General features: G+C 40.2%; 1 protein-coding gene across 8 annotated transcripts in view; it reads right to left on the bottom strand.

Annotated features, from left to right (window-relative positions):
- MAST2 (microtubule associated serine/threonine kinase 2) overlaps positions 1 to 27,877 on the bottom strand; it is a 208,830-nt gene that overhangs the window by 168,910 nt on the left and 12,043 nt on the right. For all 8 annotated transcript variants that reach the window (XM_060089737.1, XM_060089741.1, XM_060089739.1 and 5 more), the window contains exons 2-3: positions 14,182 to 14,329; positions 8,563 to 8,705 (exon numbers count right to left, since the gene is read on the bottom strand). In XM_060089737.1, coding sequence (XP_059945720.1) covers positions 8,563 to 8,705; positions 14,182 to 14,329 — 291 coding nt within the window. The remainder of the gene's footprint in view (positions 1 to 8,562; positions 8,706 to 14,181; positions 14,330 to 27,877) is intronic.

Genomic DNA, 27,877 nt, shown 5'->3' with positions numbered 1-27,877 from the left:
CCCATTGCGGAGCAGAGGCTCCGGACGCACAGGGTCAGCAGCCATGGCTCACGGGCCCAGCCGCTCCACGGCATGTGGGATCCTCCCGGACCGGGGCACGAACCCGCGTCCCCTGCATTGGCAGGCGGACTCTCAACCACTGCGCCACCAGGGAAGCCCCGATTTTTGCATATTTTTATAAACAGATTTTGATGTAAAACAGTGATAAGAAAATGAAAACATGCGCCACAGACACGGAGAAATATTTAGAAAGTGTATATCAAATATATAACTTGTATTCAGAATATACAAAGAACTCTTAAGAATCAATAGTAAGAAGACAAACAAGCTAAAATTTTTTAAAGACAGAAGATTTGAACAGGTAATTCACCATAGAATACACACACACACACACATATATGTCAAACAAGCACATAAAAAGCAATTCAACCTCATTAGTCATCAGGGATATGCAAATTAAAACCACAACGAGATATCCCTACACACCCATTAGACCAGCTAAAATTAAAATGATAATACCGAGTACTGAAAAGGATGTGGAACAACTGCTGGTGGAAATACAAAAATGCCAGTTCCTCATTTAGATAAGCATACACTTATCATACATCCCAGGAATCTCATTCCTAGGTATTTATCCAGCAAAAATGAAAGTGTAAGTCCACACAAATACTTGTACACAAACTTTCATAGCAGCTTTCTCCATAATAGGCAAAAACAAGAAACAATCCAAATGATCATCAAGTGGTGAATAGATAAACAAAGTCTGATATACCCAGGCCAGTGGAACACTTTCAGCAATAAAAAGGAACTACTGATACTCAAAACAGCGTGGATGAGTCTCAAAACCATTATGCTAAGTGAAAGAAGTCAAACACAAAAGATTACATACTGTATGATTCCATTTATATGAAATTCTGGAAAAGACAAAAAAACCCACAGTGACATAAAGCAGGTCAGTGGTTGCCAAGGGCTGGGACTTGGGAAAGAACAGACTGCAAAGGAATACAAGGGAACATTTTAGGGTGACAGAAATTTCCATACCATGATTTTCTTTATCTATATCATGGGTGGTGATGGTAGTGACACAACCATATACATCTACGAAAACTCATCAAATTGCACACTTAAAATGGGTGAACTTTATTCTATGTAAATTATACCTCAATGAACCTAATTAAGAGATAAATATAGATATCTCCAACTTTCACAGTAGAAAAGGCAAAAAGTTACAGCTGCAGAAAGGTAAGCCTGAAAGGGGAAGTTGCTGAGTTTGGAATCTCTGTAACATAGAAGTAGGCAGAACAAATATCCATGGTGTTTCTCTTTGAACTCATATGTCAAAATTAAAGAATTATCATAAGAGTTAAGAAGTATGGGAAGGGCCTCCCTGGTGGCGCAGTGGTTAAGAGTCCGCCTGCCGATGCAGGGGATACGGGTTCGTGCCCCGGTCTGGGAGGATCCCATATGCCGCGGAGCGGCTGGGCCCGTGAGCCATGGCCGCTGGGCCTGCGCATCCGGAGCCTGTGCTCCGCAACGGGAGAGGCCACAACAGTGAGAGGCCCACATACCGCAAAAAAAAAAAAAAAAAAGAAGTATGGGAAAAGGCTGTAAGTAGTACCTTGGATTCTTAATTCCTTCAAAGGCATATCCCAAATATGTCACTTCGAAAAAGTTCTGAAATATTACTACGTTAAAAATACAATAATAGGGAATTCCCTGGCAGTCCTGTGGTTAGGATTCCATGCTTCCACTGCAAGAGGCACAGGTTCAATCCCTGGTTGGGGAACTAAGATCCCACATGCTACGCAGCACAGCCAAAAAAAAAAAAAAAAAAATCCCCACACAATAATACTCAAAGCCACAATGAGATACCACTTAATACCCACTAGGATAGCTATAATTTTTTAAAAAACAGAAAATAAAATATATTGGCAGGGCTTCCCTGGTGGTGCAGTTGTTAAGAATCCACCTGCCAATGTAGAGGACACAGGTTCAAGCCCTGCTCCAGGAAGATCCCACATGCCACAGAGCAACTAAGCCCGTGAGACACAACTACTGAGCCTGCACTCTAGAGCCCACAAGCCACAACTACTGAAGCCCACAAGCCACAACTAATGAAGCCCGTGCACCTAGAGTCAGTGCTCCACAAGAGAAGCCATCACAATGAGAAGCCCGGGCACCACAACGAAGAGTAGCCCCTGCTCACCACAACTAAAGAAAGCCTGCACGCAGCAATGAAGACCAAATGCAACCATAAATTAATTAATTAATTAATTTTAAAAAATAAAATGTTTTGGCAAATATATAGAAAAAATGGAACCCTCACACACTGTAGATAGGGATGCCAAATGATGCATCCACTGTGGAAAACAGCTTATTGGTTCCTCAAAAAAATAAACAGATTTACCATACGACTCAGCAATTCTACTCCCAGGAAGGAAGGTATATACTCCAAAGAACTGAAACCAGGAACTCAAAGAAATACTTGAACATGAATGCTCACAGTAACATTATTCACAATAACCAAAAGGTGGAAACAACCCAAATGTCCATCAACTGATGAATGGATAAACACAATGTGGTATATCCATTCGATGGGATCATATTCAGCCATAAAAAGGAACAAAGTACTGATACATGCTACAATATGGATAAACCTCAAAAACATTATGCTAAATAAAAGAAGCCAGACACAGATCATATACCGTGTGATTCCATTAATAAGAAATATCCAAAATAGGTAATCCATGGAGACAGAATGGGTAGTTACCAGGGCTAGGTTGAAGTTAAAATGCACAGTGACTGCTTCATGGATAAAGGTTTTCCTTTTACAGTGACGAAAATGTCTTGGAACTTGACTTTAATTCAAACTTCAATCTAGTTTTGAGCTTTGGGCTTTTCAAAGGTTACTTTTCTCTCTGTTAAACCTCATTTTGCTGGTTCTTCTTGAACCATCATTTCTGTTTGTAAGGCTCTGACTGAATTTAACATTCAACATGTCATCAGCATGTGATACTGATGCATATGTGATAAGCAATTTCTTCAGTGTCTTTATCCAAGATATTGATTAAAATGAATTAAGACAAGGACAAGAATAGAGGTGTGTGTGACATCATTTCAGGCTGGTACTGACACATTAAATCAACCTTCTCTTGTGGACATTATACTTCAAACAAGTATTAATCCAACTAGCTATAACATTAGCGAAGGTATTCCAAAAGTCCTTTACTCCTTCAATAAGTAATTATACATTGCCTACTATGTAGGAGATACAATGCTACATGTCAACTAGGAACATGATGATGGAAAGAGCCATTCCTTGCAAATGATCAGTCCTGTAAAGGCATCATTCCTGTGAAGGCCATGTCTGCCAATAAAGTAAAGAAAGAATCCCAAAAGTATATTTGGAGAATTAGTCAAACACTATCAATTAAAAGATTCTTGGGATTTATAGCCCTCCTATTAAAATGCCAATATTTGGTACAATTCACTGGTTAGGTCAACCTAACCAGTGAATTGTACCAAATTACTTGAATCCAATAGACTGATTTCAGAGAAAAAGCATCCAAGCCTAATCTTTCCATCTGTGGTCTCTGTCTCTAATGCCTCATTCCCAATTTGCTAATGTCAATGAAAACTCATCCACTCAATAATTACTTATTACTATATTTTATAATAATTGTTATAGGAAGCTATGGAAAGATTTTAAACATTACAGCTGGATAAATATTAACCAAATGAAAATTTTAGAAGACAAAACTAAAAGAAAAAAGTAAGAATAGACATATCAGATTTGTGGTTTTGAAAGAATAGACTTTAGAGTGGAGAGTGGTTGGAAAGGAAGAAGAATGAATACAGGGTTAACAGTAACGAGGCCCCAGCAATGATCCAAGAGACTGAAGATGTGGCTTAAACTGGGCCACATCCCTCGTGAAAAAAAGTAGACCACTCAGAGATGTTGGGAGCTAGGACTTGATGGGTGATTGGATGGGGATAGAGTAAGGGCAGAGGAGGAGTCAAAACAGACTTCTAGGTCTCTAGCTTTCTACTACTGGGGCGGGGAGGGGGATGGGTCATGGTGCTATTTAACAAGACAGGGAACAACCGAAGAATCAGTTTAAGGGAACAGAGAGGAAGAATAAACAGATGGAGCGAATCACAGACAAAGATCAAAGTTGCAGATACCACTTGACATATTCATGAGAAAGCAAAGAAGGAACTAACCTTATTTTAAAGATTATATACATATAATCTTATATATGTATTTTAAGATATATATATATATATACCTTATATATATCATATATTATAATTTACATCATAAAAGGATATGTATATATGTTGCAGGAAGGGGGACCCCTTCCAGAGCCCGAAAGTGGGCTCTTGTCTAACACCTGGAAATGAATTGTCTGAGGAGACACACGTGCTGACAAAGCAAGAGACTTTATTGGGAAGGGGCGCCCGGGCGGAGAGCAGCAGGATAAGGGAACCCAGGAGAACTGCTCTGCCACATGGCTCACAGGCTCAGGTTTTATAGCAATGGGGTTAGCTTCCAGTTGTCCCTGGCCAATCATCTTGCTTGGCTCATATTTGGTCTGACTCAGGGTCCTTCTGGTGGCTCGCACATCTCTCAGCCAAGATGGATCCAAGTGTGAGGGTTTCTGGGAGGCTGGCAGCACATATCGTCTCCTCCCACCTCCTTTTGGCCCTTCCCAAATTCTTCTGGGTTAGTTTTACAAGACATACTATGGGCTGGTGTGTCCTCCCTCCTTTAGGCCCTTCCTGAATCCTCCTGGTTAGTTTTCGGGTGGCAGCACCTAGTTCTTTATCAGAACCTCCTGTTGTGAGACAATTCACGCAAGCGGTTATCATTGTGCCTGGCCAAGGTGGGCGGTTTTGGTCAGCGGTTCCCGAACATATATGTATGTACATATATCTTAAGATTAATAATTCATCTCGGACAAGATGTCATCTAAGTTTTTCCCTATCCCTAGTAACATACAATATAGTAGTACGATTGTATGATCCTTTTTATACATGCTCTGGAAACCACTAATTGGAATCATTGTCACTATACATATGGGGGAAATGGGCCTTCAGAGAAATCTTCTCAATAGATACTAGGAAAATAATCACCTAGATGTCGTCAAAATGAAAATATTTGCTACATTAAGGCTTTTGGCTATCCATTCTCCAGAGTCTGGTCAAATCTAACCTCCTTCAAATTATCTCCCCAATAATTATACACAGCTCAATTCTTGTCTCCTTAGTTCCTTTTAAGTCATAATTAACATTCTATTAAGTGTTGTTTCAATACGTTAAAATTGGTTTGTGTTGTTATTATGTGAATCTTTTTGACCCAAAAATTCTCTGGAGGCTGGGTCTATGGGCTACATAGGGCCATAACTCTATTAACAACAAGAATACGTTATAGGACAGATTTTTCAGAAATGCCACAGCCAGAAGCTGGGGTGGCATCGAGGTATATTCAGTGTAAAGTAAGTCAAAGCAGGAAATGTATTCGATACTATCAAATGTGCCACCAAACATAAAATACCCAACTGGAAATCCTTGAGTAGGAGAATGGAAAGGGAGGAACTAGCCTGAGATTACTATAAGTAAGCAAATAGCTCGGGAAAGAAAGGCACAGGAGGGAACAAAAGGCAGATCCCTGGGAGGAAAGAAGTAACTGTATTCCGGTCTAAAGAAGTAATGATTTTACAAATCCATATATAAAAAAGACAAATAACCCAATTTTTTTAATGGGCAAAGAGTCTGAATAGACATTTCTTCAAAGAAGACATACAAAGGGCCAATAATCACATGAAAAGATGATCAGTGTCATTAGTCATTAGGAAAACACAAATCAAAACCACAGATACCACTTCAGACCCACTAGGATGGGCTAAAATCAAAGACAAATAATAGCAAACGTTGATGACAATGTGAAGAAACCAAAAATCTCATACACTGCAGTTTATCAAACACTGCTACATTTAAACAGTTACCATACGACAAAGCAATTCCACTCACAAGAAAAATGAAAACTGTCCATGTGAAAATTGTAAACAAATGTTCATAGCAGCATTATTCATAATAGTCTAAAGGACGAAACAACCCAAATGTCCATCCACTGACAAACAGATAGACAAAACATGGCATATCCATACAATGGAATATTATTCAGGATTAAAAAGGAATGACGTACTAATACATGCTACACAATGGATGGACCTTGAAAACATCGTCCTAAGTGAAAGAAGCTAGTTACAAAAGGTCACATAGTATAAGGCTCAATTTATATGAAATGTACAGTACAGGTAAATCTATGGAGGCAGGAAGTATGTTAATGGTTACATAAGGCTAGGGAGATGTGAAAATATGAAGGTGATAGCTAAAGGGTATAGGAATTCTTTCTGAAATGATGAAAATGTTCTAAAATTGACTCCAGTGATGGCTGCATGTATCGACGAATATACTAAAAATCATTGAATTGTACAGTTTAAATGAGTGAATTTTATCATATGTGAATTATGTCTCAATCAGCTTTAAAAAAAATTAATTCAGGAATATTCTACTTCAGTTGGCCTAAGCTAGGAATTCAGCAAACTCAGTCCAATAATTTCCTCTGCAACAAACCACCCTAAAATGAAACATTCAGCTTTACCTTAGTGGCAGTAGTTCTCAAAAGAGTGCATCTAGAAGTAGGTATAATGCTTTTAAGAAAATACAGATGCCTGGGACCACCCCAGACCCACTGGATCAAAATCTCTATGACAGTACATGGATTTTTTTTTTTTAAGTTCCAGATGTTAAAGAGAGGAGAGATGGGGCTTTAATAGACATGCTGAAAACAAGTAGGGAAACTTGAATATGGTTTTTATACTAAATTGATGTTAAACTTCTTGGATGTGACAATACAGGTGACCCTTGAACAATGCAGGGGTTAGAGGTACTGACATCTCCCAAACCCTCCCCACCCCTCCATACAGTGGAAAATCCAAGTATAAACTTACAGTTGGCCCTCCCTATCAACAGTTCTGCATCCCAGGATTCAACCAACCATGGATCCTATAGTACTAGTATTTACTATTGGGAAAAGTCCACATATAAGTGGGCCCACCCAGTTCAAACCAATGGTGTTCAGGGGTCCACTATATATTGTGGTTATTTAGGAGACTGTCCTTGATCTTAGGAGAAATACTTAAGGGGGAGGTGAGATAACCTCTGTTACTTGCTTTGAAATCTTCAGGAAAAAAATATACACATACACACAGATTAAACAAAATGTGGCAAAATGTAAAGTTACAACGAAATAGGTCAATCTAAGTAAGTTTAATTGGGTATACACTGTACCATTCTTTCCATTTTTCTGTAGGTTTGATATTTTCAAGATAAAAAGTTGGGGGCTTCCCGGGTGGCACAGTGGTTAAGAATCCGCCTGCCAATGCAGGGGACATGGGTTCAAGCCCTGGTCCGGGAAGATCCCACATGCCGCAGAGCAACTAAGCCCATGCGCCACAACTACTGAGCCTGCGTTCTAAAGCCCATGTGCCACAACTACTGAGCCCGCATGCTGCAAATACTTAAGCCCACGCACCTAGAGCCCGTGCTCCGCAACAAGAGAAGCCACCGCAATGAGAAGCCCGCGCACCGCAACGAAGAGTAGCCCCTGCTCACCGCAACTTGAGAAAAGCCCACGCGCAGCAACAAAGACCCAACGCAGCCAAAAATAAAATAAATTAATTAAAAAAAAATAAAAAGTTGGGGAAGTTCCACAAATGACCCTGATGGTCCCTGTGGCCTAAAAGTCACAGACTTCTTCCCCTATCTCCACTTCCCAGGATGGACAAATGGACAAAACTTCCTACTACCTATATGCCAACCCAAAAGATTTATGGTCCCAAAGAGTAGATAAGATTATTTTAACGGGAACAAGCTTCTGTTATTGTACCCTGCAAATTACTGTGTGCCTTGTCCTACATTTAGAGGGAAGAGTGTGAGATCAGCAGAAAGTTAATGGGTCCCCTAAGTAAAGAGGCAGGGCCACTGAGGGTAAAAGGGTACAAGATGCAATAATAGGCAGAAAACAACCTGCCCAGACTACACAGCTTAACCTCTGTTAGGTCCTGTCTACTATACAAAGTCTAGACAAAGAAAAGCCTCATTCTTTTCACCCAGTATATACTGAACTGCCTACTATGTGCAAAACATGTTCCCTATCTTCATGTACTAAATATGTATACCACAGAGCTGTACACAGATGCAACACAACTTCACAAGATTTAGAATCATTTCTATGAGAAAGCTCCCTCTCAGGAAATTTATTCATTAAAGTTAGAATCATATTGAGTCTTATTCTTGACTCTCACTATATAATCAGTACCAGTGACAGCATGAGAGCAATCAGAATACAGTCTATTAAATTCCATTCTTTTCCATACTTCGCTTTGAGATATGAAACTAGCCAAACCCTAAAAAGGGAAATAATAGATGCAATAATGATGAATGACAACTAAGAACTTGTTCATGGAGCAAGGGACCATCTGTACTAACACTTACCAAGCCAGCAGTAAGAGAAGGCGCAGACTGTCCGAGGGACTGATTCCTCATTCGAACCAGGTTTGATGCTTCTCCTGAAGACTGCCAAGTCACCTGTCCCACACTGCTATGTACACTGCCAGACAAGGGGAGCAGCTGCTTACCTTCAACAACAAGGTTTGGAAAATTAACAAATTGTTAATTAATAAATGAAAAAATACAATGATATCAAGTGGATTACAAGTACATTGATCCAGAGACTTCCCTGGTGGTCCAGTGGTTAAGACTCCACCCTCCCAATGCAGGGGGCCCAGGTTCGATCCCCGGTCAGGGAACTAGATCCCGCATGCTGCAACTAAGACCCAGCACAGCCAAATAAATAAATATTTTTTTTTTATAAGTACATTGATCCAAAACAAAGTGAAGTCCCTCCACATCCATTTTAGAATCTGCAGCCCTCTAAAAATTCCAACTATATTGGTGGTGGTGAGAAATGCCAAGTGGAATACTGAACTGAGTTGATGACTATTTTAAATTCTCTGTAGGGACTTCCCTGGTGGTGCAATGGGTAAGACTCCACGCTTCCAAAGCAGGGGCCCTGGCCAGGGAACTCCGCATGCATGCCGCAACTGAGACCTGGCGCAGCCAAAATAAATTAAATAAATATTTAAAAAAATTAATTCTCTGTAATATCCACCACCATGCCAGGGCCCAACCCTGACACCCAACCTAGCAGGCTAAGAGTTTTCTAGTCCCTTCCATCCTACCTCGTTTCTCACCAACTCAATGCAATAAGAGTGGAGCTGACAGCTTTTCCTAGACAAATTTGGCCCTTAGGTTTCCAGAAGACAAACACTGAATATATACTATTCTTGCCAGGCTCCATGTGTTCAGTCCAGGTTGACCAACTGCCTTAATCCCACTGACAGACTACAAGAAAGTCACTTATAAAGACTGAGCATCTAGAATTACAATGACTTTCTACCTGAGGTTCAAGTCCCATTTCAACTCCTTCCCTCACACCATTCTCCACATTGCTGCTAGTGATCTAATCAGAACAAATATGGTCACGTCATTCCCTTCTCATGACTCCCTACTGTTTAAAGAATTAAGCCACACTTTTTGCTCGTTTTGTTTTGTTTTTTTGTTTTTGGCGGCGCCACACAGCATGTGGGATCTTAGTTCCCTAACCAGGAATGGAACCTGCGCCCCCTGCAGGGGAAGGGCGGAGTCTTAACCACTGGACCACCAGGGAAGTCCTAAGCCACACTTTTTTTTTTTTTTTTTTAATTTATTTATTTTGGCTGAGTTGGGTCTTCATTGCTGCGCGCGGGCTTTCTCTAGTTGCAGCGAGTGGGGGCTACTCATTGCGGTGGCTTCTCTTGTTGCGGAGCAAGGACTCTAGGTGCGCGGGCTTCAGTAGTTGTGGCACGCAGGTTCAGTACCTGTGGCTCACGGGCTCCAGAGTGCAGGCTCAGTTGTGGCGCATGGGCTTGGTTGCTCCTTGGCATGTGGGATATTCCTGGACCAGGGCTCGAACCTGTGTCCCCTGCACTGGCAGGAGGATTCTTAACCACTGAGCCACCAGCGAAGTCCCCTAAGCCACACTTTTTTTTTTTTTTTTTGCGGTACGCGGGCCTCTCACTGATGTGGCCTGTCCCGCTGCGGAGCACAGGCTCCAGACACGCAGGCCCAGCGGCCATGGCTCACGGGTCCAGCCGCTCCACGGCACGTGGGATCCTCCCAGACCGGGGCACAAACCCTTGTCCCCTGCATCGGCAGGCGGACTCTCAACCACTGCACCACCAGGGAAGCCCCAGCCACACTTTTAAAACACTAAAAAACACTAAAAAGATCCTCCGTAAACCCAGATTATCTTCCTGGCCTCATCTCCTTCCATTCTTTCCAAACCCATTCACTCATTCAACTTAAATATTCTGCCCTGCATATTCAGCTGGCTTTATCTTGATCATCAATTCACTTGAAAACCCTTCTTTTTCCTGGCAAAATCCTATTTGTCATGGAAATACCCACTTTATATAGAGGTATGAGCAAAAGGAGGTTTGGGTTTTGTTTTTGCTATAACATATCCTTTTGCAGCAAACAAAGTGTGATGCAACCTATTTGCAGGGCAATTTAGCAAAACCTATTATAATTTTAATTTGAGTATGCTTGGACCCAGCATTCCACTTGTAGGAATGTAAAGAAAAAAAAGTAGACCAGAACGTCTCCCTAGCAATGCTCATCATGAAAAAATTGGAAATAAGATAAATGATCATTACCAGTTAATTATAATACCTTCACGTAATGACATACTGAACCCATTAAGAATAATGAGGCAGGGCCTCCCTGGTGGCGCAGTGGTTAAGAGTCCGCCTGCCAATGCAGGGGATACGGGTTCGTGCCCCGGTCTGGGAGGATCCCATATGCCACGGAGCGGCTGGGCCTGTGAGCCATGGCCGCTGGGCCTGCGCATCCGGAGCCTGTGCTCCGCAACGGGAGAGGCCACAACAGTGAGAGGCCCGCATACCGCAAAAAAAAAAAAAAAAAAAAAAAATGAATAATGAGGCAGCTGAACATGTAGTCAAGAGAGAAATGATCAACATTTCCTGTCAAGTGAAAATAGCAGAAAGGACACATATAGGGACTTCCCTGGCAGTCCAATGGTTAAGACTTCACGCTTCTACCACAGGGGGCACGGGTTCAATCCCTGGTCGGGGAACTGAGATCCCACATGCCACACAGCGTGACCAAAATGTAATAAAAATTAAAAATAAAAAAAATTTTTTTAAAAAGGAAGCATATAGCATATGATCCCAATTTTGATTTTTAAAATAAAGTTTATATATATTTATATAAGATTGTAAATGTATATTTAAATATAATGGAGTATATATAAATGGCTTGGAGGGAGGGAAAATAGAAGAAAGTAAAGATTAAGAAGGACTCTTCACTTTGACATGATGCATGTTATTATACTCAAATTTTTTATAACTGGCATATTTTATATTTTTGATCAGAAACACACAATTTTAAAAAATCTAGTTATCTTTCAAGTCTGCTCTCAAATGCATGCTTTAATGAGAAGTCTTTCCATAAAACGCTCCACAAAAAATAATAATGGTTCTGTACTCAAAACTTCCACAAGCCCAGAGTAGAGCCTGCCTGGTTTCTTTTCTTCCTTCTGCAAATGTTGCCAAGCTCTCCAGGCGATCTGCCTATAGATGAGGATCTATATAACCTAAAGGAAAGCTAGTTTGTTAACTTCCCCCATCCACATATACAAAGGCTAGTATCACAACTCTATCTCTCTTCAAAATAAGGGCCTGCTCGGGAAAGAGGCTTACACAACAGCAGGAGAAACCCATTTGGACATCTACTGGTCAGGGCTTGAAGCATACCAAGAACTGCCAAGAATCTGAGGAACACAAACAACTTAAAAACAGAAGGAACAATATGAACAAATGGAGCAACTAGCCCTTTAGTAAACAAATAACTCAGAAAAAAAGAAAACTTCTTGGGCTTCCCTGGTGGCACAAGTGGTTGAGAGTCTGCCTGCTGATGCAGGGGACATGGGTTCGTGACCTGGTCTGGAAAGATCCCACATGCCGCAGAGCGGGCTGGGCCCGTGAGCCAATGGCCGCTGAGGCTGCGCGTCCGGAGCCTGTGCTCCACAACGGGAGAGGCCACAGCAGTGAGAGGCCCGCGTACCGCAAAGAAAAAGAAAAAGAAAAAAAGAAAACTTCTTAAAAATTCTAATTATTATTCTTACAATAATTTGAGGATATTTTTAAGAAACATTCCCAGTTAAAGATGGCTGACTGAGCACATACTTGTATTTTTGTCCCCCAGGAAACTCCATTAAATGAGAATAAAGAGGGAATTCCCTGGCGGTCCGGTGGTTAGGACTCAGCACTCTCACTGCCAGGGGCCCGGCTTCGATCCCTGGTCGGGGAACTAAGATACCGCAAAATGGCCACATGGCGCCACATGGCCAAAAAAAAGAGAGAGAGAGAGAATAAAAACAAAATAAATAAACAAATAAAGGCTATCACCAGAGAGAGAAAGAGAGACAGAGACAGATACATAGACACTCTACGAGGGAATGAACAAAATTTGGGGAAAATCTAAAGCATATAGATGAATCATAACCAATGGAACTGGGCAAAGAAAGGCATGAGGTATAACAAGCTTAGTGGAGCTTGTAGTTAAATGGGGCATCAGGCTGCCCTTCAAAATCTCAGGTAAGTTCAGTACTCAGTACTTAGATACCTAAGAGGACATAAAGTAAGACATAAGGCTGAAATCAGAGTAACTGAAAATCTATAGACAGACCAGTCAAACACAACCACATTCCCACATTGTACCACTCAGTAGCCAGACAATTACCTCACAGGACAGAAGGGATTTATTAGCATCTCAGAGCAAAGCAATGGATTCTGGCTCTTAGGTGCTCAAAAGAAAAAAAGTTGATTCAGAAACAAAAGAAAACTTAAAAAAGAAAATTTTAATCCAAAAATAAAAAATCTATTTACTCATAGAGAACTAGAAGATAAATACATCCTTAAAAGAAGAGCAGAATGCTATGGGAAAAAAACAAACAAGAAACAGCTCTATGTGATTAAATACATGACTGACAAAATAAAATTTCAATAGAAGAGTGAGAAGAGAAAGCCAAGGGAACAGCCCTGAAAAGGTACAAAAATAAAAAGAAACTGAAAATTGTTTACAGTAGGCCAAGGAATGTAATAGGATTACATTTGCTTCTTCAACTGAAGTCAAATGGATTCTCTTTCTTCCATACTCTATTGATTGCTTAAAACTATGCCACATTTTAATTGCTTCCTATTTGGGCATGATGTCCTTGTATTAATTTTTCCCTTTGAATTTTTTAAGACTTTTCTATGGATGAGGTGGGGAGGCACTATGGGCTTTGGAATGAGTTTTGGAAATAAGAGAAAAAAGAAAATAAAAAGAAGCAAAGTTTGTGAAGTCTAAAGAAGTAAGCAGAGAGCACAAATCATATTGAAAGGGAATAACCAGTGATAATGGTCAACCAAGAAATACCCAGCAGGTTCAGGAGGTTAGCATTCAGAGATGCCATGAGGAAACAGGGAAACAGTAAAGAAAGGAAGACAGCCTTACCCACAAGTGTTTTATATAACACTATTACGACAGAAGAAGGTGTCAAGATGCCAAGTCAGTTGATACACCCTTAAATATTGACAAAACAGTCACACAACTCTCTTTGTTTTTTTTATTTTTTGGGTTTTTTTTGGTTGCATTGGGTCTTCGTTGCTGTGCATGGGCTTTCTCTAGTTGTGGCAGGCGGAGGCTACTCTTCGTTGCAGTGCACTGGCTTCTCACTGCGGTGGCTTCTCTTATTGCGGAGCACCAGCTCTAGGCACACGGGCTTCAGTAGTTGTGGCATGCGGGCTCTGTAGCTGTGGTTCGCAGGCTCTAGAGCACAGGCTCAGTAGTTGTGGTGCATGGGCTTAGTTGCCCTGCAGCATGTGGGACCTTCCCGCACTGGGGCTCGAACCCGTGTCCCCTGTATTGGCAAGTGGATTCTTAACCACTGTGCCACCAGGGAAGTCCCATTCCCACAACTGTTAAAAGAAAACAAAATTAGATACTTACCTGACAAAGAACTGGCCAGGCTTCCTCTCCGTAACTTAGAGTCATCCTGACTAAGTTGTCGCTGAAGTTTAGCTTTTCCAGTGGATGAAAATATGTCAGGATTACTGAGCTTCCTGAAGAGCAGGGGACTAAGTCCAGTTATCACATCCTTCAAAGTGAAAAAAGTAAAACATAAGCCTTTAATGTCTTTTCTGAAAGTATAAGAACTAACTTATATTAAATATCTCTACAACATTCATTACAGTTAAAAAGTGCCAACATTTTATATTTCCTGTCCAACAGCTAAAGCCAGAAACAAATTTCTTAGTGACAGCTGTTTGGGTATGCTGTGAATGATGTGGGACATTGAGTATAAAATGCCAAAGTAAAAATAGGGGATGAGATTCACAAGGTGACACAATAAGGCACTTTGATAGGATATATTATCCATAATGAGTATATGTCTAATTATGTTTATTTACTTTTCTGCATTTATTCACACTCTTCCTGTATCTAGTAAAGAAAAGCATATTTTAGTTTTTAAAAAAATCATAAATAGGGCCTCCCTGGTGGCGCAAGTGGTTAAGAGTCCGCCTGCCGATGCAGGGGATACGGGTTCGTGCCCCGGTCTGGGAGGATCCCATATGCCGTGGAGCGGCTGGGCCCGTGAGCCATGGCCGCTGGGCCTGCGCATCCGGAGCCTGTGCTCCGCAACGGGAGAGGCCACAACAGTGAGAGGCCCACATACCGCAAAAAGAAAAAAATAAATAAAAAAATAAAAATCATAAATAATAGACCTTCCTTTACCTGTCATACAAAGTTAGAAATACCCCTAACATTCAATTAATGCTAAAGTAAAACTTAGAGCCTTCTTTATGTCTATAATAGGAGCTAAACTCATGTTTTCAATGAAAAATTATAATAGTACAATGGAGGAAATACAGACAATATGAAGCACTGACAGTGCCTTCCCATTGCCTTTATTTTAGTCTAACCCATCCCAAAGCCACTTCCTCCTCACTCAGTAAGCATCATCAGGATGCAGACATTTTAATGCAAACACCCACCTAATTAGCAGCATTAATGAGAAAACATTCTGGGTAAAAAAATAAAAAATAAGGCAAATGAGGCCTATCTTTTATATTTTAGTGAAGGAAGCTACAACAAACACAGATAAGTAGCACATCAATCTGACCTGGACAGTACAAAGACAAAATGAGAAGCATAAGGAGAAATAACTGAAATCTATGTTACCTGCCATTTGAAAAACAAGACACAAGCAACTGGTACCATAGCAATACTCAAAGCCACAGCGGGGTGGGAAATAAATGGAAAAATGCCTGCCTCCTTGAGAAAAGATTTTTTTAGAGCCTCTAGAGGGGACTTCCCTGGTGGCACAGTGTTTAAGACTCTGTGCTCCCAATACAGGGAGCCCAGGTACGATCCCTAGTCAGGGAACTAGATCCCACATGTAGGCTGCTACTGAGAGTTCACATGCCACAACTAAGGAGCTGGCGAACTGCAACTAAGGAGCCAACGTGCCTCAACTAAGGAGTCAGTGAGCCACCACTAAGGAGTCCGCCTGCCGCAACTAAGACCCAGCGCAACCAAATAAATAACTTAAAAAATAAAAATAAAGCCTCTAGGGTCATATACTGTGACCGGTGAGTTCACACACAGGAAAGTACAAACATTGCTTAGCGGTGGCCATCCAGAATATAATTTACAAATACCCCAGCATAAAAAGAAGAGTGAAGTTGATGAAAAATAACTGAAGAGAAAAGGAAAAAGGTTTTTTTCATTTGTTTTTTGGGGTTTTTTTTTTTTGGCCGCACAGCGTGGCTTGTGGGATTTTAGTTCCCCAACCAGAGATTGAACCTGGGCCCTTGACAGTGAGAGCACAGAATGCTAACCACTGGACCACCAGGGAATTCCCGAGGAAAAAGTATTTTTAAAATTGGTAGTAAATGAGACTTCCCTGGGAGTCCAGTGGTTAAGAATCCATGCTTCCAGTGCAGGGTACGCGGGTTCAATCCCTGGTCAGGGAATAAATCCCGCATGCCGCACCTAAGATCCCACATGTCGCAACTAAAAGATCCAGTAGGCTACAACAAAGATCTCGCACGCAGCAACAAAGATCCCACAACTAAGATGCCACAACTAAGACCCAGCATAGCCAAATAAATAAATAAATAAAAATAAATATTTTTTTAAAAATTGGTAGTAAATGGATAAAAGGATAAAGGGGGATATTTAGGCACTGTACCATTAAAGCAACTGATGTGCCCATCCAACTCTAAAAGGAATGAGCAGGGAGAAAGGGGAATTGGAAGGAGTAGTCAATGCAAAAAGAGAAGGCAGCAAAGGAACAGCCTATATTCCCACCAACTGGTGTGTCGAGGATGAAACAGTACCTATGCATCAAGTAGAAACCATGAAGAAAGCAGGGTCTGGGCACTAATGCTGGTGACCCACCAAAAAGGGCTGGCCATTCACAGAAGCAACACCTCAGCAAGCAGCTTTGGGTGGAGGGAAGTGAGAAGGCCTTGTAAGATATCATGCTGAAGGAATATCCTATGTGAAGGCAATATGGAAAGGAAAGTATCCCAAAAATATCTTACAAATGAACTTGAGAGAGCCAGCACTTGGATGCCTGCTACACTGTATGGATGAACAGTTAGTCTTAGCCACGAAAGGATCGACAACCGATGGGATTAGATCAGCACCAGTTAAAAGAAAGTTGTGGCTCATGGGCTCTAGGGCACAGGCTCAGTAGTTGTGGCGCAGGGGCTTAGCTGCTCCACAGCATGTGGGATCTTCCCAGACCAGGAATCGAACCCGTGTCCCCTGCACTGGCAGGCGGATTCTTAACCACTGTGCCACCAGGGAAGTCCCAAAAGAAAGTCATATCCTTTTCAATCTCCCTATTCCCTATCATAACATACCAAAGTAAAGAAGCCAGAAAACAGAGGAGAGGAATAATGAAAGCAGATCATGCACCTTCTTATTCCAAGTCTCCCCTGTCAAAACTTTGCAAAGGGAAGGAAATATAAATGGGAAATGAAATTCAACTTTTAAATCAGGAACGTCTTTTTAACTTTTACTTAAGTATATTACTCATTTCAGAAAAGTACATATACCTAAGCATATAACTCAATAAATTTTGCAAGTTAAACATATCCATGGAACCAGCATCAAGATTAAAAAAAAAAAAAGACATAACCAAGCATTCCAGAAAGCCCCCTGTGCACCCTTCTAGTCACTACACTACCCCTCCAGGGTAACTACTATCCAGGCTTCGAACAGAATATTAGATAAATGGAATCACTCTGTATGAACTGTTCCGTATCTTGCTTCTCTTGCTCAGCTAGACTGCACTTTTTAAAACAGCAGAACATTACTGAATTTACCAAAGAATTCATTAAAAGACGGGAAAAGAGAATGAAGCAAATAAAACAGAACCACACATAGCCCAAGAAAGAAAAAGGGCATGGGAAGAGGAACTTCCTTTCTAACTTCCCAACTAATTTGCTTCTTGCAGTTTTCTAGTTCCCATTTCTAGTCACTTGTGAGAGATCCAGACAAACCACATGTTTTCAGATTCAACAGCATACCACTGTACCCTTATAGTAAGCTCCCCCTTTCTGCTTAAATTGGATCAAATTTCTATCTGGTTCCTATCATTTCTACACTCAAATGATTCTTCAGCAAAACAGGGAGTTAAAGGAGGGGAAGGAGCCTAGGATGACTTCCAGGTTTCTGGCTTGGATAGTATCCCAGGGAATATAGCAAGAGAAACAAGGTTACAAATAAAACACTATTATGGCAATATTAACATAACTACAAATTGCAGTACTCTTCCAATAACTATTAGGGAAACTATAAACATTTAACGTGAAAGAAATAAAACAAAGAAGACATGAATAACTCTCTTCAACTACAAGAGGGCTATCTGTTATAGGAGAGTAAACTTCTTACTTCAGAGGCCAGTTTGATATACTGGATAAAAATAACAGAAGGAGAAGTAGGTTTAATTATAGGAAGAACCATCTAACAGTGAAAAAAGGCCATCTTAAAAGGAATGGACTGTGCCCCTAGGATACTGAAAAAGTAAGGTGAAAGTTGGCCTAAGCAGTGACTCTCAAAATGTGGTCCCCAGACCACCAGCATCAGCATCACCTGTGAACTTGTTAGAAAGGCAAATTCTAGGGCCCCACCCCAGATCTACTAAATAGGAAATTCTGGGGGAGGGGAGCAGCAATCCGTGTTTTAACAAGCCCTCTAGGTGACTGTGAAGCACATTGAAGTTTGAGAACCACGAGACTAAATAAAAAACTTTCAATATGATGCCATCAACACAAATATATGTTGACCAATTGTGAGGATCGTGTCACAGATTATTTGAAATTGACTTAAAGTACTCAAGTTTGCAATCAGTATACTCTCTTAATTAAATGAAAGCAGGTTCTTGTTTTTTTGTTTGTTTTTTTTTTAATTTTTTTTTATTTTACAAATTTAATCAGTTATACATATACATATGTTCCCATATCCCCTCCCTTTTGCGTCTCCCTCCCACCCTCCCTATCCCACCCCTCCAGGCGGTCACAAAGCAGGTTCTTGGTAAACACTATCAATGAAATAGTCAGTTCACTTACGTTACAACATTCTTTCTTAAGTGAGATTTTTTAAAAGGCAGAATTACAGCCTGCATGCCAGAAATTACATATCATGTGTATTTATCTACTGTAACAATAACATATCTAATATATGACATATAAATTTCAAATGTCAAAAAAAAAGGTTGAAAATTGCCTGACTACACAATATCTACATGCTCCTTCCAACTCTAAGAGCTTATTGCTTTCTCTTTTAATTCAGAGTACTAAGTTGTGGCTATTTTGCCTATTGCTCTGGGAGTCCTCACAGAGAGTCCTCCCTCTCTTGATCAGAACCATTTCCCTCCTCCACAATATCAAAGCAAATCTCAGGCTAACTTTACCCACAAGGCTAGTGTTGTGTTTATACTGTATCATGCTATTAAGGATAGGACTAGAAGTAAGCAAAGGATTCACAGCTGAAAACAGAAGTCTACACACTAAAAACTTGTCTATCAGGCTAAGAACCGGGGCTCTCAATAGAGTTGTCTTATCCCATATGAATGGAAATTCAGTAGGTGAAGAAAAATCCATACCCTACGGCAGAGTCTTCCTGACCTACCTTGCCAAGAGTCAAACCCAGGTGCCACACTAATCAAAGTACATTCTCTTAATCCTTATCAAAAAACCTCTGCTTGGGGGGCTTCCCTGGTGGCGCAGTGGTTGAGAGTCCGCCTGCCGATGCAGGGGACACGGGTTCGTGCCCCGGTCCAGGAAGATCCCACATGCCGCGGAGTGGCTGGGCCCGTGAGCCATGGCTGCTGAGCCTGCGCGTCCAGAGCCTGTGCTCCGCAACGGGAGAGGCCACAACAGTGAGAGGCTCGCGTACCGCAAAAAAAAAAAAAAAAAAAAAAAAAAAACCTCTGCTTGGGCTTCCCTGGTGGCGCAGTGGTTGAGATTCCGCTTGCCGATGCAGGAGACACGGGTTCGTGCCCTGGTCCGGAAAGATCCCACATGCCGTGGAGCGGCTGGGCCCATGAGCCATGGCCACTGAGCCTGCGCGTCTGGAGCCTGTGCTCCGCAACGGGAGAGGCCACAACAGTGAGAGGCCTGCGTACCGCAAAAAAAAAAAAAAAAGTGCTGACAGGAAAAACTGTCAACTTAGATTTCTACCCAGATAAACAAAAGCTGAGGGAGTATATTACCACTACACCAGCCCTAAAAGGGATCTTTCAGGTTGAAATGAAAAGACACAAAACAGGAACTTCAAGCCATATGAAGATATAAAGATCTCCAGTAAAGGTAACTACATGAGCAAATATAAAAGTGAGTATTATTATGGTTTTGGTTTATAACTCCACTTTTTATTTTCTACATGATTTAAAAGCCAAATACATAAAAGTAATTATAAATCTATGTTACTGAGCACACAACATATGAAGATATAATTTGGGAGAACAACATAAAGGGGGGTGGGAGAATAGAGGTGTATAGGAGCAGAGTTTTTGTATGTTATTCAAGTTGGTACCAATTCAAACTAGACGGTTATAAATTTAGGATGTTATATGTAATCCCTGTGGCAAAGCAAAAAGAAAATATAAAAAAAGCACACACAAAAGGAAATGAAAGGGGATTAAAATGGTTCATTACACCAAAAACAAAATTTTTCTTCAACTAAACACAAATGATGGCAGTAACAGAGGAAATGAGAGACAAAAGGGTATAAAACATACATGATAAAAATATTTCAATGAGCAAAGGTATCCATACTTGAATCAAAGGAAAAAATAAAACATAAAGAAGAACCAAATGGATATTTTAGAACTGAAATATATAATAACCAAAATAAAAAAACTGAGTGAATAAGCTTTTCAGCAGAACATAGAGGACAGAATAAAGAAACAGTGAACTGGAAGACAGAAGAACAGAAGTTATTCAACATGAACAACAAAGTGAAAACAGTAAACAGAGGCTTCAGGACCTATGGTTCTGTAATTAAAGATCTAATGTCTGTGTCATTGGAGTCCAAAAGGAAAGGACAAAGAGAGAAAGAAAGAAAAAGTACTAGAATAAATCATGGCTGAAAACCTCCCAAATGAGTGAAGAAGACATAAACCTACAGATTCAAGAAGCTGAGTGAACCCCAAGCAGAATAAACCCAAAGAAATATGCCAGGAAACATTATAATTAAAATTCTGAAAAATTACAAACAAAAGAAAAAAAAACATTTGAATGACAGATATCTCATCAGAAACTATGTAGTCCAGAATAAAGTGGCAGCACAGTATTTTTCCAGTGTTGAAAGAAAAGAACTGTCAACCCAGAAGCAATAACCAGGGAAAATGACCTTCAGAAATAAGGATAATTAAGAGACTTTATTGGCAGCAAACCTATCCTAAACGAATGGCTAAAGAAAGTTCTCTAGGGGCTTCCCTGGTGGTGCAGTGGTTGAGAGTCCGCCTGCCGATGCAGGGGACGCAGGTTCGTGCCCCAGTCCGGGAGGATCCCATGTGCCGCGGAGCGGCTGGGCCCGTGAGCCATGGCCGCTGAGCCTGCACATCCGGAGCCTGTGCTCCGCAGCGGGAGAGGCCACAGCAGTGAGAGGCCCACATACCGCAAAAAAAAAAAAAAAAAGAAAGAAAGTTCTCTAAACAGAAAGGAAATAATACAATAAGCAACTTTAGGAACAGAGAAAGAACACAGTAAGTAAAAATGCAGATAAATACATTAGCATTTCCTTTTGTAATATACGATTTTAAAATTTACTAAAGACATTTATGCTACAAAACATGAATCAGATTCAAATAAACTCACCAGTGAGGTGAGAGAGCTTAAGAAAAAATTAGAAATAAAAGATCAGTTAAGAAATGACGGGCCCCACCTCCCGGTTGCTCCATAAGGAGAGTGAACTCCCTGAGACTTGGGGCCATATACCTTTGTGCCCTCAGCAGGACCCAGGACAAAACTGGTACAAGGCACGATTCAGCAAATGTTTGTTAAATGGGTGCAAAAAGTCAAATTCCAGCCTGCCTGCCTCCAAGGCCTACATGTTTGACCACCATGCCACACTGTTCCAGTGAAGACTCACTCACAGACTGATGGAAGACAGCTGAACCAAGAAAAATGATCTTATCTCATGCTTCAGTGACAAAATAAAAGCCATCAGACATGGGAGAATTGTTCCAGGGCCTTCATCTTCCCACCACTGAATCTCTAAACCTCCCAGTATCTGTGTTCATCTGTTGTCTCATTCCTTCCTGTTACAATGAAGGGCCTGAGGACCTCTCCTTCTCTCTGAGGCCCAGTGCCCTAGACCCGAGCCCCTCCTTCCCCTTCCATTATTCCCTTTCTCTTCTATGTTCCCATCTGGTCCTTCTTTGTGGTCTCTGTGTCATTCCCAGCAGCAAACAAGCATAGTCTAGTATCTCCCATCTTAGAAAAATCATTCTTTGCCCCTCCTCCTACCATCACCTTAGCTCTCTGGTTTCTGTTCCCATTCACAGCCATGTTTCACATGGAAATCGCCTAAACATCTAGCTCCACTTCAGCAGTAGTGTTTTATTCCCTCTGACCTCAGGGATGGTCCTATAACAATCTACCCTCCCACCAGTACTCTATCCAATTATTCCTGTTTTTTAAATTTTATTTATTTTTCATGATAATACATTATAAATTTTATAATATACATATCTGTACAGTTTGAATAAATTATAAAACAAATACCTATGTACCTGTACCCATCACCCAGCTTCAAAAACAAATCATTTCTGAATGACAAAACCCACCGTGTAGCCCCCCCAGTCACATCTCCTTCCCCTGCTTGAGGTAACCAGTGTCATTTTTCATGCCTTGCTTTTCTGTATGGTTTTACAACATATTACTGCATCCATATATTGCAAAATTTTGCTTGTTGTTCAACTTTATATAAACATATTCTTTCATGACTTTTTTGAATCAGTATTAGGTTTCCTGAGTTTTATCCACGTTGATACATGTAGCTGGAGTTCATTCATTTATTTCATTATAGTATTCCATTGCAAAAAAAAAAAAAAAGACTGAACTTGAAGGAACACAAGAGAGAATACAAACAAGAGATAATGCCTTAAGAGGCACAGAAGATGAAATGTCTTGGGGTTTTCTGTTTGTTTTATTTTTTTATGAAGAGGAAAAAAAATGTTTGAGAGAAAATGATATGTTGAAGAGAGGCAAAGAAGATCCAACATACAGCAAATAGAAGTCCCTGTAGAAGAAAATCAAAGCAAGGCAACAGAACAAATATCAATACTAAAATTATAATTCAATAACTTTGCTGAAATTAAAACTGTATATATGAAAACTACATCCTGGAAGAGCACACCACGTGCATGACATATAAATCCAAAATGACCAACACCAAGATATATTTTAGTATAATAACTGGACTTTAACAGAAAAATCTTTTCAGCATTAAAAAAAAAAACATGACCTATAAGAAAAACCTGCATCACTATCAGACTATGGCAACATTTTTAAAAAATATTTATTTATTTGCACTGGGTCTTAGTTGCAGCAACACAGGCTCCTTAGTTGTGGCAGGCATGTGGGATCTAGTTCCCTGACCAGGGATCAAACCCAGGCCCCCTGCATTGGGAGCGTGGAGTCTTAGCCGCTGTGCCACCAGGGAAGTCCCGACAACAATTCTTTATGCCAGAAGAAAAACAGGGTTACATATATAAGATACTCAAAGAAAGGCAGTATGAGCCCAGGATTTTATATCCAGGAAAACTAACCTTCAAGGTTAAGGGGACAGGCAAAATGTTATCAATATAAAATAACTCAGGGAATATTGTTCCAACAGGTCCTTCCTAAGGAATCTACTAAAGAACAAGATTCATACAATCAGGACTTCCCTGGCAGTCCAGTGGTTAAGACTCTGAGCTTCCACTGCAGGGGGCATGGGTTCGATCCCTGGTCGGGGAACTAAGATCCCACATGCCACACTGTGCGGCCAAAAATAAAATAAAATAAAATAAACACATGTTTAAAAACAAAAGATTCATACAATCAAAATAACTAGAATGACGAGGTCCTACTGCATAGCACAGGGAACTATATTCACAGGGAACTTGTAATAACCTATAATGGAAAAGAATTTGAAAAAGAATATATATATCTATATATAAATATAGATATAGATATATATATCTGAATCACTTTGCTGTATACCAGAAACACAACACTATAAATCAACAATACTTCGATGTAAAAAAAACTAGAGATATATCAATATGGTGATGAGCATTAAATATATGGTCTTTATAAAATTATAAATAAGTGTTCACTAAACAGGAGAGAGTATAGTATATAATGGCTATATGATCTGACAATGTAGATATAGGTCAACCAAAAAATGAGGGGAGAAGGTGGAGACAGCATACACAAAAAAATTTTTTAACAGTTTTCATTAATCATTGGTGGTAGTACATTAGTAGTGCCACTAGAGACTGTTATACAGTTAACATATGATAAAGCAAATTAGTAATTCCTGGATATTCTAATTCTATCATCCCCTGAGTCTTTGGGAACATGATTCTTGGTATGAAAGAAAGGAGATACTAATGTAATAAATGGGAGATTAAGTTTAAAAAAAACCTCTGTAGTCTTTTGTCAATATCACTGTTGATTGCCAAGATAGTTCTTATTATATATATTTCTAACTCTACCCACTAGGATCTAGACTGCAGGTGTTCTGAAATTCCATTTCCCATTAAAAGAAAACAGGAGTTCTTAGAGAAACAGCTAATTCCAGGTCTAAGGTGGAAAATGAGCCTGGAACAGTTCAATGTAAGAGATAGCAAGAAAATTATCAAAACTATTAGGATTGGGTCAAAAAGACTAAGGAACCAGTTTGAAGAGGCTCTTCCTAGACCACAACAGGACAATGTGAGCTTCAATCAGCAGTAAAATATATATATATATATATATATATATATATAAAATATGGGTTGAAACCCATCATATACATTTAAATGTAAGACTCCACACTGATAATAAAAAATAACTAACTGATCACTATCTGAAGATGACAGGGAACCAATTTATTACCTTAAAAACTAGGTAAATAAAAAGAAAGAATCAGGCCATTCTTACATGAACTATACCACTGGGAATCAAACAGTAGATGAGAAGCATCTCCTTATAATGCTATGCCACCTAATAAATGAAAACAAAATGATAGAATTATATCACTACTTTGCAATTCCCAATTAGCGAATCTCAGCACTGAGCATCAGCAACTGCTACAATCAAAGAGCAAAAAGCAGACATAACATGCCTCCTGTTGAAAGAACACACTACCATCTAAAATCTTGCCAAAGGAATTGAACCTGAGGCTGATTAAGCCTCTGTAGCCAGCTGTAATTTGCAGGAAATACAACAGGACATAAAACATTTTGAAATGCACCATAACTATGCAATCTAGACTTTGGGAAACTCTACAAGCCAAATGCCCCAAGGTTTTTCAACTTACAGATTTTAAGGAAAAGGAAGAGATGAAAGGAAAGTATTGTAAAGAGACAGGGACTTCCCTGTTGTCCAGCAGTTAAGACTCCGCACTCCCAAGGCAGGGGGCCCGGGTTCAATCCCTGGTCAGGGAACTAGATCCCGCATGCCACAACTAAAGATCCTGTGTGCCGCAACTAAGACCCAGCACAGCCAAATAATAAATAAATAAATAAATATTTTTTTAAAAAAAGCATGAGATATTTCTATCCACTAGGATGGCTAGATTTTTTAAAAATGGAAAACAACAAGTGCTAGCAAGGTCACAGACAAACTGGAACCCTTGTAAATTGCTGGTGGGAATGTTAAAATGATACACCCACTGTGGAAAACAGTTTGACAATTCCTCAAAAACTTAAACATAGAATTATCATATGATCCAACAATTCCACTCCTGTATATAGAAACAAAGAATTGAAAAACAGGTGTACAAACAGAAACTTGTACATAAATGTTCATAGGGGTACTACCACAATCACCAAAAGGTAGAAACAACCCAAATGCCCATCAGTTGATGACTGAATAAACCAAATGTGGTATATCCATATAATGGAATATTACTCAGCCATAAAAAGGAATGACATACTGATGATATATGCTACAATATGGATGAATCTCAAAAACATTACGTTAAGTAAAAGAAGCCAGACATAAAAGGCCATGTATTGTATGATCCCCTTTATATGAAATGTTCACAGTTCACAGAGACAGAAAACAGATTAGTGGTTGCCAGGGACTGGGGGAAGGAGGAAATATTCTGGAACTAGATAGTGGTGATGGTTATACATTTGAATGTACTGAATGTCACTAATCGTAAATTTTATGGTAAGTGTATTGTACCACAATTTAAGAAGTCAAAGCACGTGTAGAGGTAGGGTGTCTAGGGCCACACTTCCTTCCAGGAGCCTATTAAAGTGAAAATAGCTGAGACCCAGTCGCCTTCCTCTCTGGCTTCTCTTGGCTTCCTTCTGGCTTTTTTCTCTTCCACATGGCTGGGCGGACAAACTGAGAAATGTCTACAGAAGGCTATCACTAGCAACCAAGACCTGAAAGAGTGTGGGGGTTGCCAGAGACTAGCTCTGCCACACACAGAGGAAAACAAGCTGTTCCAGATCTCCTAGGTATTCTTGCAAAAAGGCCTTTACGTGCATTCAAAATGGTTATTACCCAAAACTCTGTGGGCCTATAAGGAATGAAGGTTCTAGGTGGTCTATACCCAGAATAATAGGATTTCTACATAGTTCTAGTTGAGGACCATATTAGGGTTTGAGGGCTATGGCAAGGACTAGCTAGATATTGACCAAACATGATTCACCTTCCTCCTGGGCACAAGCTATGGCCCTATGATTGAATTCTGGCAACAGAATATGGGTGGAAGTGATTAAGCCATTTCCAGGTCTGCCCATCAACAACTCCCACAAGATTCCCCCACCTGCCTCAGGTGACCTTGGAAGCCATGTGTAGAAAATGGTAGAGCCTCCATTAGTCTAGGTTCTTTTGAATGTATTTTTTACAGCAACTAATGTTCTTAAATACAAAAGACTACTGGGATTTCCCTGGTGATCCAGTGGGTAAGCCTCTGCGCTCCCAATGCAGGGGGCCCGGGTTCGACCCCTGGTTGGGGAACTAGATCCCAAATGCGTGCTGCAACTAAGAGTTCGCATGCCGCAACTAAGAAGTCCACATGCCACAACTGAGAAGTGCGCATGCTGCAACTAAAAAAAAAAAGATCCTGCATGCTGCAACGAAGATCCCGCGCGCTGCAACCAAGACCCGGGATAGCCTAAACAAATAAATAAATATTAAAAAAAAAATATATATATATATACATATATATAAGACTACTAGCATGAGAGCTAATAGTAAAATGTCCCATTCTCTTACTGGTCAAAGGCAGGACTCAGATTTCCTGGGGTCACCTAAAAAAAAAATCATCTTGGCAACACCCTTTTGAAACAACTTAAGGACTTTTTAAAAATTAATACCAACTTTTTTTTTTTTTGGCTGCACCACGCACCTTGCAGGATCTTAGTTCCCCAACCAGGGATTGAAACTGGGCCCGTGGCAGTGAAAGCACAGAGTCCTGACCACTGCAATGTCAGGGAATTCCCAATGCCAACTATTTTTAAACTCTTTTGTCTTTAAAACATTCTTGAAGATCTCAAATAGTCATGAAAATTAGACGGCCAGACAGTACTATATTATCTCTGCTTTGCTGAAATACAGGCAGAGAAACTATGTGGCTTGTTAACCTCCCAACACATTAAAGGTTAAAGGATTTGTGCATCTGCTACCCAGGTTCACTCTTAGAAAATATTCTGTTACATTAAATTTGGTACAACTAAAACGATATTACAGAATTTTAAAATATTAACCTCCCAACACATTAAAGGTTAAAGGATTTGTGCATCTGCTACCCAGGTTCACCCTTAGAAAATATTTTGTTACATTAAAGTTGGTACAACTAAAACGATATTATAGAATTTTAAAATGCGGTTTCCTTGGCCTGAATTTGCTCTTAATTATGTTCTAAAATCTAGGGAGACTATAATATCTTCTAAGCCAGTTACTTAAGAAAGAAA

The sequence above is a fragment of the Mesoplodon densirostris genome, chromosome 2, assembly GCF_025265405.1.
Source record: "Mesoplodon densirostris isolate mMesDen1 chromosome 2, mMesDen1 primary haplotype, whole genome shotgun sequence".
NCBI lineage: Eukaryota > Metazoa > Chordata > Mammalia > Artiodactyla > Ziphiidae > Mesoplodon > Mesoplodon densirostris.
Note: the sequence above shows the minus strand (reverse complement) of the source record. Positions and strands in the feature narration are given on the sequence as shown.